Here is a 12701-nt window from a genome sequence, read left to right as displayed (position 1 = left end):
ATTTTCCTTAAATTTTCTCTAGAACTAAAACCTTTGGGCAATCATTTATTGGTTATTCTGGGTCCGATTCGGATTCACGTAAAGTTGCAGCTGTCGCTGTTGTTGTATACATGCCCTTTTTTTATTTAATACTTTTTTTTTTTTTTAAATTTCCATTTCTTGGCCTATTTTCCTTCAATTTACATATTCACCTGGATATATATATATATATATATATATATATATATATGTATGTGTGTGTGTGTGTGTGTGTGTATGTTATAGCCAATTCCTTTCTTGCTCTTTCTACCTCCGAAAGAAAAGGGCCTCTCAGAAAAAAGTTTCTACTTCCTTTCATTTGTCTCCTAAATATGCTTTTACAGCGTGGTTGTTGAATCCCATGGCCCTCTAGAAACTGCTCCTGAATTTTACGGGCTGTTTTTGGTTACATGGAAGAGGAGAACATACAAGCTCCTTTCTGTTTCTTCAGAACCAGGTACATATAGTTTCTTCGGTTTATTTTTCCCTTTTTTCTTTGGTTTTTAATTCAAATTTTCAAATCCTGTTGTGTTGAAAAAACTGAATGAGAAATTAGGATATGTTGAGAAAAGTGCAACAACAAAAACCCATAATTTTGTTTTTGTAATATTGTGTTTTTTTTTTAGGTTTGTTGAAGCTGGGATTGATTGGTAGAGCTCTGTTTTTTGTTGTGGAAACAGGGCAGCGATTTGGGGTGGAGGAGAATTCAGAACCAGAGGTGTGAGATAGAAACCGATTTCAAAGGCCGTGGTTTTGCTGAATTTCAGGGGATTTTTTTGAATTTCTTTGATTTGGTTTGAAGAAACGATGACTGTTTTGGATGAAAAATGCAAATTTTGATCTGGGTTTTTGCTTGAAAGAAGAGGAAAAACTCTTGAAATCATTGGTTAGAATTAGCTTGTGGAGAAGGAGAGATAGAAAAATAGATATAGAGAGAGAAAGAAGGGGGATATTTTTGTAACTTGCTATAATGGAGGCAGAAGCGGCCCCGACTGAGCAGCCGCAGGCGGTGGCGCAGCCAACCTTGTCCCGGAAGAAGATGACCAAGCAGTTAACGGGAAAGCGCGATGATACGCCTTTACATTCCGCGGCGAGGTCTGGAAGGATGGCGGTGGTGATGGATATCCTTGAAAATACAGAAGAGGGTGAGTTGAAGGAGTTATTGGCAAAGCAAAACTCATCTGATGAAACAGCACTATATGTTGCTGCAGAATATGGTTATGTTGATTTGGTCAGGGAGATGATCAAGTACTATGATCTCGCCAACGCCGGAATCAAAGCGAGAAACGGGTTTGATGCGTTCCACATTGCTGCCAAACAAGGGGATATGGGTATGTATCCGTTAAGAACTTCCCCTTTTTCTTCATTTTTCGTGTTATGTTGTTTTCGGTGGAAGATTAATGTTTTCGGTTTGTGCCTTTTGCAGATGTGTTGAATGTGCTTATGGAGGCTCATCCGGAACTGACTATGACGGTGGATCTATCAAACACCACGGCTTTGCACACAGCTGCGATGCAAGGGCATATCGAGGTGGTGAACTTTCTATTGGAGGCAGGAAGCAGCCTGGCAACCATTGCTAGAAGTAATGGAAAAACCGCGCTGCATTCTGCAGCGAGAAATGGTCATTTGGAGGTTGTGAAGGCGCTTCTGGACAAGGAGCCTGGTATTGCAACGCGGGTGGATAAGAAGGGGCAGACGGCGCTGCACATGGCGGCTAAGGGGCAGAATCTTGAGGTGGTGGAGCAGTTGATCAAGGCAGATCCTTCTTTGATAAACATGGTTGACGGTAAAGACAACACGGCGTTGCATATAGCTACCCGGAAGGGTAGAGCTGAGGTAAACTAACCTTTTCCCTGACCTTACTAACATTTCATGTTTTCTTAATTGAGCTGAATGCATAAGAACTTATATTAATGATTCAACAAAATTCCTTCACATTCTTATGCCTATAGGCTATAGTGCACATTACGTTCGGTTATTTAGGCAGGCTAGATGCTCTCATCTTCCGGATTTTATGCAATGCTATAGCGCGATGGATCGCTAAATCTCAATCTTTTGAGAAAAAGCAATAGTCTTGTATAAGCTTACCTTCATTAAGTTTTGTAATTTGGGCATCTTGGTTGCTTTTGCTCGACAATTTTGGTGCATTTCCGGGTTGTCTCCCCACAAAGTTACAAATTCTACCTTTGTTAGGTTTTATAGGTACTTATGATGCTTCTTTTACCTTTTATTGGTTAATCGGATGAATTTATTAGACCCCTTATACCAAATTACAGAAAGAAATTGTAAGTTTCAATCTGACGAGCATAATGTCGGTTTTATGTGTGCAGATTGTTAAGATGCTACTCGAACACAGTGAAACCAACACAAAAGCAGTAAACAAGTCTGCAGAAACTGCCCTTGACACTGCCGAGAAAACTGGGAACCCGGACATTAAAGCTTTTCTCCAAGAGCGCGGTGTCCAGAGTGCTAAAGAAATCAAACCACAAGCTACAAACCCAGCTCGAGAGCTGAAACAAACAGTGAGTGACATAAAACACGAAGTCCACCACCAGCTAGAACACACTCGCCAAACCAGAAGACGAGTTCAAGGCATTGCCAAACGCCTTCACAAAATGCACACGGAAGGCCTCAACAATGCCATAAACTCCAACACTGTCGTTGCTGTCCTCATAGCCACGGTCACCTTTGCAGCTATTTTCCAAATCCCTGGCCAATACGTTGATGACCCCGAAGACATTCCTGCGGGGCAGTCACTTGGCGAGGCAAACATTGCTCCCAAACTCGCTTCATAATCTTCTTCATCTTCGACTCCATTGCGCTCTTCATTTCTCTGGCTGTTGTGGTGGTGCAAACTTCTGTTGTGGTGATCGAGAGCAAGGCGAAGAAGCAGATGATGGCAATCATCAACAAGCTAATGTGGTTGGCTTGTGTGCTTGTTTCCGTGGCATTTCTGGCGCTCTCTTTTGTTGTGGTGGGTCGTCAGACATGGCTAGCAATTGGAGTAACAATCATCGGAACTGTAATCATGGCTGCAACTCTGGGAACCATGTGTTTCTGGGTAGTTAGGCATCGGATTGAGGCGAAGAACATGAGAAGCATTCGGAGATCATCGTTGGACAGCAGATCGCGCTCGTGGTCTTTGTCTGCAGTAATGTCTGAATCTGAGCTGCTCAACAATGACTATAAGAAGATGTATGCAATTTGAAACTGCTTCCATACACGCCTGCATCATATTTTTGTTTTGCCACCATTGGGCCTAAAAGGTGTCCATAATTATTATAAAATCAACTTCAAAAATGTATATTGTCTACAAGGAGTTGATCATAGTTTTTAGCCAAAATGCACCTTGAGATCGACATAACTCCTCATTTTAGTTTTTGAGATTTAAAATTGATGGAACTGGTCCTCGATTTTCTCTACTTTTAATCATTTTGGTCATTCCGTAAAAAATGTATGTTAAATAAAGTCAAATATCCTCAATTTAATGAACAATGGGTTTAAATGAATTGACAAAAATTGAGAGTATTTACGTTTTATTTAATTTAACGGAGATTTTTTACAAATTGATTGATAATCGACAAACTCAAGAATAGTTTTATCAATTTTAAACGTCAGAGTCCATAATAAAGAGATATACTAACCTCAAAAATCATTTGACTATAAAAACCCTTTTTCCTCCTTTAGATATTTTTTTGGGTTTTGCGAAACCATATCCCAACAATTTGTCCAACTAAAGACCATCATTGACTTTGAGGACAAGAGGGACAATCATAGTGAGTCGATACATTTAATGTACCCCTTACGTATAATATCATGTTGAATGTACTATTTAGAGATGCGATGATAAGGGGATTCGATAATTATTTAAAATATGTCGATGTTTAAGTAATCTACGTACTCAAACGTTCGGACCTTGCGTTACTGATTATATTATTGATTACATTTTTATGTAAAGATTTTATTCATGTTAAGTCTTAACTATAAAGGTTACTGTCACTTTTATGATATGATATTATCAGTAACATGTCGATTGATTGCGGAAAGAGATCATCTTCGGATCTCTTTCTTTAAAACCATAAATCAAATGATCCGGATCTTTAAAATTTGATCAAATGACTAAAAACAGAAAAGTTAGTAAAATTTTTTAAAAGTTATAATAATTTGTTATCGTTGAATTATATTTTAATAGTCCAAATCACTTGATTTGGTAGCTTTGGAGAAGGAGATCATGATCTCTTTCCATTGGTTGCATATATAAAGTGATAAGTGTCTAATCTTGTCTTAAAAAACACGTTGATTAAAAAACAGTCCATTAAACCGAACTAGTTATATTTATATCATTTTATAACACTGAAATTAACATGATATTTAACTCTAGCAGTGCATCTCATTTTTCTTATAAAAATATGATCGTAAATAAAATTTTGTAGTTGATGTCCTTAAAATATTGTCATATGTGGCAATATCGATGTACAAATTTATAAAAATATCAATGTATATATCAATATTCATACCAATATCAGTTGTTTTATATGAAAATAATGAAAATTTGCTCAAAAACGTGAAAATTTAAAATGAAATTTAAAGAATATTTTATGGCATTTTATCAAAAATATTCAACAAAATCCTTTGATTTTAGCCGAAATTTTAGAACTTTTTCTGTACAGAGTGAAGTTTAGACTTCAGACATTTTTAATATTTTTCTGATTTTTTCAATATTTTTATAGAAATACCGAAAATTTTAGTAGTTGACAGTCAACGGGAGACACAAGCGCACTCACTCGATGAAGAATTGAGAATTATTAGGAACCACGTGTAATAAATGCAAATAGTCAATGTCGAGGCGGCTGCGGAAGATGGTCTCCTCAATCGTCCTGCCCAGGGTGGGATATTCAGTTGCAGGATGGTACCCTAAATTCTTTTTATTTTATTTTCCATTTCTGGATACCCATAAAACTCGAATTATTAGACATATGGGCCTTTTAATGGGCTTCAAGCCCAACTCACAAAGACGCATAATGGAGTCCGAGAAGCCCAATAGAAACCTGATTTTTGCGAGAATCGGATATACGAGAGCATTCGGGTCGAAAGGTCCAACGAGAGCAAAAGCGCGAACAAAACCTCTCTCTGGACCCGGAGACTCGGAAAGTGATCCGAAAATGGACGATGAATTGCTGGAATTGCAGAGGCAATTCGAGTTCGCACAGCAAGCGAAATCGAGCATCAGATTATCCGATCGAAACGTCGTCGAATTGGTCCAGAAGCTTCAGGAGCTCCACATCATCGACTTCGAGCTCCTCCACACCGTCACCGGCAAAGAATACATTACTCCCGTAAACCTCTCTCTCTCTCTCTCTCTCTCTCTCTCTATATATATATATATATATATCTATATCTATATCTTTGTTTCTCGAGAAAATAGATGAGAAATTATTTGAAGAAACTCCCTTTTATTTTCAATTTCGGTCATCAAACACGGCATTTCGTTTTAATTTCATCGTAATTCAAATCAATAATGTGTTTGGTAATAGTTTTTCGTTTTATGTATTGTTATTTATTTAATATGATAATTGCATTTGTAATTTGAGTAGTGAGTGTGAGTGTGATTTTGGCTGGAATGGTTTGAATTTGGTGAATGATGGTGGTGTGGTAATGATAGGATCAATTGAGGAACGAAATATCGGCGGAGGTCAGTAAACTAGGGCGTGTTTCGTTGATTGACCTTGCGGACACTACAGGAGTGGATTTGTATCATGTTGAGAAGCAAGCTCAGCATGTTGTTTTGGATGATCCGGAGCTTATGTTGATTCAAGGCGAAATAATATCACAGTCTTATTGGGATTCTGTTGCCGAAGAAGTCAATGACAGGCTTCAAGAGTGTAGCCAAATCGCTTTGGCAGAACTTGCCGCGCAGTTGCATGTCAGTTCGGAAATGGTGGCATCTGTGTTGGAGCCCCGCCTTGGGACTTTGGTAACTAATTTTCCTGGCTTTGAGTGATTTTGGAATCGAGGAAAGGAAGATTATATATGGGTTGTTCTCTTGATTCAGGTGAAAGGTAGGCTTGAAGGTGGGCAGTTGTATACTCCTGCATACAGTTGCACGGGTTACTGCCATGGTTCGTGGTGCTGCCAGAGGTATTGCAGTTCCCACAAACTTATCATTGTTGTGGAGTTCGTTACAGCAGCTGTTGCAAGAAATGGATGGAGCCAGTGGAGTGGCTGTAGAAGGTTCATTTTTCCAGTCCCTGTTTAATGGGCTTGTAAAGGAAGGCGAAATTCTTGGATCACTTCGTGCAGGAGTTCATTGGACACCTAATGTATGTGTCATAATCTCGTTTCATTTGGTTTAGGTGTTTTGATTTCATTGTGTATAATGACTGGAGTAAAAGTTCCATCCTCTGATTAACATCGACTTCAGTAATGTGCTAGCACAAACATGCAGACCATTAGCTTTGTTATTACAGAATCTCTTCACATAGACTTTATGGTTTTCTATCAAAGAAAAATATTTTCTTTAAAGCTGACTATACCTGTACATTATTTGTAACTTCCGTACAGGTCTTTGCCATTGCTCAAAAGGAATCAATTGATTCTTTCTTTTCTCAGGTATGAAACCCTTTTCTCCCACCTATTTGTAAACATGTGGTGTCCGGAAACCTGTAGATGCTTCCTGAACTTCAAATTTAACATTTACTCCTAATTGCATGCTCAGTTGTATGTTTTAGTTTCAACCTCTGATTTGACCTTTTACTTTTCTCATTTTTGAGACCTCTATCCAATGAGCAGTATTGGTAATGCAACTCAACAAGTGTATTATATGTGGTATTTAGCACTATTTTTTTGTACTTGTAGAGTGTCGAGATTACTAGTAGCTTCTCAGTCCAAGGCTTGGACCTTTCTAAAGAATTTGTGATTTTGTGGTTACATAAATTTATGGGAAACCAAAGTTCAATACATTTTGTGTGGTTTCTAGCATTTCTTTTTGGTACTGAAGTAGGGAAGAACATTCTTAGATATTAATGATTTGTTCTTCTAACTTTTTCTTCAATATCCTGCAGAATTCTTTCATTAACTATGATGTTCTACACAAACTTAGAATTCCTCAGCCCATTCAGTTCTTGCAGGTATCTAATTGTTTTCATGTTGATGCTCTGATTTTGGAGCTTATAGGATTTCTATGTGAAGTCATTTCTTTGTTTCTATTGTTTTATATGTAATTAAATTTGTGGTTATGTACTTGAATTTAGTCCAGATATCCAGAAGGCATACCTTTGGTTACTACATTTGTTCACCCCTCAATAATTGAGATGCTTGATGCTGCTACAGAAGATGCTCTCGAACGTGATAGCTGGTAAACTTCTCTACTATTGTTATGAATACTTTACTTTTCTACGAGTTAATTTCATCACCTATTGTAACATAAGTATGAAATTTTATCACTTGACACTGTACCTTTTCTGTTTTACTCTTTGTGCCCTAATTAGATTGCTTTCATGGGTGAACAGAGTGACCATCTTATTATAAACCCCTATTATAATCATTGTGCGGTTTTTTTTTTTTTTTTTTTTTGTTGAGAATATCGCGTTTAAGAATGGGAAAAACAAGAACAAACTCCGGAAATCGAAAAACAAATAACCAAGATAAATAACACTAAGAATTTACGTGGTTCGGCAATATGTGCCTATATCCACAGGACAGCAACAACAATCTTTCACTATATCAATAATGAGTACAACCAATAATCTTGCCAAATCTCTAGAACTAGGACTCGACGAAAAACCTGAAAGAACAAGAACAAGAAATACACTATCTCTTTTCTTTTCTCTCATACACACTTTACAATATTCTCTCACTCTAATCCCTTCAGTGGTATACAATTTATTGTTTTGCTCCCTTCTCAAAACTAGTACAATAGTCCCTTTATATAGACATAATAAAGGTCTTCTTCAATAAGGATTACTAATCCTAATTGGAATCTAGTTATGAATCCTCCAATTGAGAAACTAACTCCAATTGGGAAAACAACTCCAATTTTAATCGACTATAATTCCTTATAGACGTAGGACAACGTATCATGGGCTGGAAAAAACCCAACATTTTTTTCTTTCAGGTTTGGAATTTTTTAGTTGAAGGCCATTTAATCTGTCATTTCACTGAAATTCTTATACTTGAAACAATACTTAAGTTCATCAAGATGCTTTTCATGGATTAGATAGATATAGAAAGCTGTTTTAACAAGGTTCTTAAATGTGTTTCCATCATACTGTTATGTTAAGGTAGGCATTACATTTTTATTTCCTTATATGATTGGATGGAGCAATGCAGGATCGATTCACTTTCTATACTCCCAATGTCCTTTGGGTCTCAGGATGCATCTAAACTTTTGTCCCTTTGCCCTTCCATTCAGCAGGGTCTCAAGGTGGCTTTCTGATATCAAGTCTGCTCTTTTACTCATACACTTGATCTGTTAACTCTTATGTGCATCATCTTTTGCAGTCTGATAAAGCAATAATCTTCGGGGAGTCATATGTATTTAGCAGCGGCTTTATCAAGGTATGTCCATTGAAGTATATTATAAAACTAGTTAAATTTAAGATTCAGGTTCCTGATTGATTGGTATTTTTTTATTATCTAAGGTCTAATGACTAAAACTCTTAAATTGAGTCCAAATAGAAAAGTAGAACACTGACATTTATTGCATACCCAAAAACAGCAAAAATTACAAACATGCCATTGAGGGTTTAGGCTAAGTAACTACAATTTTACTCACAAGTTTGCACATTTCCACCTGGTGTTTTCTTCGACATTGAACTACGCATGTACTTACAATTTCTTTCCTGGAAAGTGATTATCAGTTAGATATATAAACATACTTTGCCAAATAATGAGGAAGAACCTGGTTTTTAAGTTTATTGTAGAAGTAAAGCTGTGGGACTCATGGACTTTCTGACTTCTAAAGGTCTTCATTGTGACTTTAAGCAATTCTACACCTCTTTTTAGTTTATAAATTCTGATGCTTTGCGTATACAATCTCATGTCAGGATGTGTATGATCGCCTGGAGAAAGAAATGGAAACCTTTAGTGTTTCAGTTCCTTCCAGTACTGTGGTGTCAGATGATTTGCAGGAGACAAAAGTTGGTCATGACACAAGCAGGTCGACTGAGTCCAATGAAACTGTTAGTGACAGCAGCAGTAATAAACAGGCAACGGAGAAGGGATCAAAAAAGAAAAAAGGTAGAGGGGCTGGAAGCATGATAACAGGGCCAGCTGAGAGTGAGCTGGACAACCAGGACAATGTTCCTACGAAATCTAAGAAAAACCAAAGGAAAGGCAAGAATACCTCTTCTGGACAGGCCTCAGAGTCAAAAGCAGCTGCTAAGTTGGTAAAAATAAAAGAGGAAAATCTCAATGTCCCTTCAGAAGATTGGGTAATGAATAAGATTACAGCGCTTGTACCTGATTTTGAAGAACAAGGTCTGTTGATTCTGTCTTCAGCTACTTTGTTCATTTTGATAATTGAGACTTAATGCCATGAGTTTCAAACTGTGTTTTGATAGAAGCAGTGTACTACTTTGATAGGTCCTGACGATCCCCAAACAATTCTTGGACCTTTGGCACACTATTTGAGGCCCAAGTTAATCAACTCCTGGAAGGAGAGAAGAAAGGCATTGTTTACAGAAAATGCGGAGAGAATGAGGAACTTACTTGATAACTTGCAAAAGAAACTTGATGAGGTAATAAACTCCAGCAACTATATTTATTGTTATTTGGAACCCTTTTAGAGTCTCCGATGTGCTAAACTGCCTTTTATTCCCTGCAGTCTTTCTTAAATATGCAGCTTTATGAAAAGGCTTTAGATTTGTTTGAAGATGACCAATCAACCTCAGTAAGTTTTCCCTCTAGTGATGCGTGTTAAGTGGTTTCAGTTGGTGATAAAATGAACTAAAGAAGGCTCATCGATGATTGACAGGTCATTTTTCACCGGCATCTGTTAAGAACAACAGCTACTACTATTGCTGATATGCTTCTTCAAAATTTGGTAGCTTTCTTTCATTGTGATGTTGTCATGTTCATGGTCACAATATGTACATGTATTCACACACACTAAACTGGTCATCTGTGCATGTAGCTGAGCTGTTTCACAGATTTTAAATGATGGTTACGTATGATGTAGGACATGCACAACAAATTGAAGAATGGAGTTGAAGTTGCAGAGCCTCAAATTACAGAATCTATTTCCCTCAACGCGGGAGAGAGAACTTCCATTGTAGGAAATAATCTACTACCTGATGTTACTTTTTGACATTTCCCAAGAGCACTCCGTCATTTTCTTTCATAAATATGGAACTTCTCAAGCACGTTATCCATTAAAAGAAACGCTTTATGGTCCTTTGGTTTTTTGCAGGCCAAAAACTTTCCTGGATCTCTTTCAAGCAAGGCTCTTGCTGTAGTTGAAGCATTGGAAGGAAAGGTCAGTTCTTATTTGTTAGAAACCCGCTGATTTCTATTTCTGGGAGCTATCTGGATGGGCTAGTCACAAGTCTTGAGCTGATTTTTCAGTTTTATGTTGGATAGTTATTTCTATTTTTCTGATAGATAATCCTTTATACAGTGATTATCTTTTTTCTTAATTATGAATTTAGGTTGCATCCTTAGTGGATTCAGTACTTTGTTTCTGATCTCCAAACTCTTCTGGTTCTACAGAGTTTGCAGTTATCTTATTAGTTTTTCTGTATGCAAAATTAAGCACTCGACACTGGTTGAGTTTCTACATTGATACTGTTTCCTGTTCTTTGTATGCAATGTTCAAGGAAGAGCTGATTATTTTTATCCCTGAAGGTTATCCATAATAAACGAAGCAGTTAGCTTGGAATGTTTAATTTTTGAAGAAAGTTTTTGTTTAGTGGCAATTATTGTTATTATTTTTTATTTTCTTATCTGCCTGATACATCTTATATACTTTTGATGAAATCAAAAAACTTTGTATGTGTCACACTATTACTCAACTCCGTCGACTTACCACAATGATGTCACATGTTGAATGTTCTACATGGCAGCGGGTGGAAACTTTCATGACTGCTCTAAGAGATATTACAGAAGAGAGGTAATTGCATGCTTATTTATTTGTCTTTGTGATGGGTTCCTTGAAGCACTTACTTTCTCTGAAGCTAATATAAACGTTTTGGTTTAAATTTTCTAGCGGCTTGCTCTTGAGAAAGCTTGACAAGAAATTGGAAAGAACGCTTCTGCATTCATATCAGAAGGTTTAGATCTTGTATAAGGAATTGTCAAATCTATTATTCACAAATAGCTAGGTGTGTAACTTGTCCATATGGATATGAAAATTACTTTTTATGGTTTTCTTTCTGTATCATTTTCAGGATTTGGTGTCTCAAGTTTCTGCTGAGACGGATCCAGTTCCTCTTTTGCCAAAAGTTGTCTCCCTGATTTACGTACAGGTTTGTTAATTTTTGTTGCTACCAGAATCAGTATTATATATGCACATTCATGCTTCTCATTTTGCCCAGTTTAGTAACATGAATTTTCATATGTAGGTTCACCATAAAGCTCTTCAAGCACCTGGAAGGGCCATCGCTGTCGCTGTTTCACGGCTGAAGGTACGTTTTCTCTCCCCAACTTCTCCATCAAGTTGTACATATTTGCAGTATGTCTTAGCCTTAGCCTTAGCCTAGATGATTATCCAAGCGGTATAGTTTGACAAGATATATGTCTCCATTCTTTTCCTTACGAAAGTTCCTCATGTTAGATTCATTAGGTTTCGTATCACAATGTCACTGAACAAGACTTACAAAAATAAGTCGGTTTTTCATTAAATTATAACATTTGATCCAGTTAGCTACCGGGAGAATAAGAAAGAGACTATGTTGTGGCTAATTTTGAGTTTTATTTATTTTGGTGAATGTAATTTACTAGTTACTACACAAGATCTGTTGAGTTGTACGTTCCAATATTCAAGTCACCATAGCAACTAAACTTTTCAAAGTGAACATAAGGGAACCTAACGCAAGGAATTGTGCCCGTACTTGAGTTCCTACGATTGATTTCTCATTTGAATAAAAGGGTACAGTTTCTAGTATCCTGTCCCTAATAACAACACCATCTTTTCAGGATAAACTAGATGACTCAGCCTTCAAGATCCTGACAGATTATCAAACTGCAACAGTGGCCCTGTTAACGTTAATATCTGCTGCAAGTGGAGACGTGAGTAGTTATTTTGCGGTTTTCCCTTTAAGTCTTGATTCATATGTTACTCATTGGACTCGTTATGTAATGCAAGCAATCTCTATTTGCATCAGGAAGAAGATTGTTCATCGGATAGAATTTTGAGCAAAAGGGAGCTTCTGGAGACCCAAATGCCCGCACTCAAAGGCCTGGTCTTGCGCAACTCACAATCTTGACTAACGTGAAATCAAGTTCCGAATGTGAAACGAACCTTTGAAAGAAGCCTGAGTTAAGAGATTCGGGACACGATGGAGTGCTTTTCGTTTACGGTGTTTGTGGAGTGGTTATATCTCCCAACTGATAGGAACAGACATTCAAATGTTCTCAGTTCGGTTTGGTCAAATTAGAGATTAGCGTTCATATTTTAATGTTTAAATATCATCAGTGCAACTATATCTTGCCAAAAACAGATTACCTAATACAAGCAGCAGCCATCC

The 12701-nt window shown here is 37.2% G+C and overlaps 2 protein-coding genes across 2 annotated transcripts; both read left to right on the top strand.

The window, feature by feature from the left end:
- Positions 1-233: 233 nt before the first annotated feature.
- Positions 234-3440, top strand: LOC103948937 (ankyrin repeat-containing protein At5g02620). Its single transcript, XM_009360031.3, is given in 5 exon segments — positions 234-475; positions 645-1349; positions 1445-1854; positions 2349-2802; positions 2805-3440. Coding segments are annotated over 4 exon segments (1647 nt in total). The 5' UTR covers positions 234-475; positions 645-988; the 3' UTR covers positions 3227-3440.
- A 1664-nt stretch (positions 3441-5104) lies between these two features.
- Positions 5105-12654, top strand: LOC103948932 (E3 UFM1-protein ligase 1 homolog). The gene is given in 21 exon segments (XM_009360021.3): positions 5105-5354; positions 5681-5992; positions 6071-6115; positions 6117-6338; positions 6580-6627; positions 7080-7145; positions 7269-7372; positions 8347-8440; positions 8518-8574; positions 9063-9495; positions 9601-9755; positions 9842-9907; positions 9992-10060; positions 10196-10288; positions 10427-10492; positions 11079-11125; positions 11222-11285; positions 11403-11480; positions 11577-11639; positions 12151-12243; positions 12339-12654. Coding segments are annotated over 21 exon segments (2451 nt in total). The 5' UTR covers positions 5105-5180; the 3' UTR covers positions 12441-12654.
- Positions 12655-12701: the final 47 nt, after the last annotated feature.

This window comes from the organism of the source record quoted next, unplaced genomic scaffold, assembly GCF_019419815.1.
Source record: "Pyrus x bretschneideri cultivar Hongxiangsu unplaced genomic scaffold, Pyrus_bretschneideri_v1 Contig5, whole genome shotgun sequence".
In the NCBI taxonomy this organism is placed as follows: Eukaryota; Viridiplantae; Streptophyta; class Magnoliopsida; order Rosales; family Rosaceae; genus Pyrus; species Pyrus x bretschneideri.
Note: the sequence above shows the minus strand (reverse complement) of the source record. Positions and strands in the feature narration are given on the sequence as shown.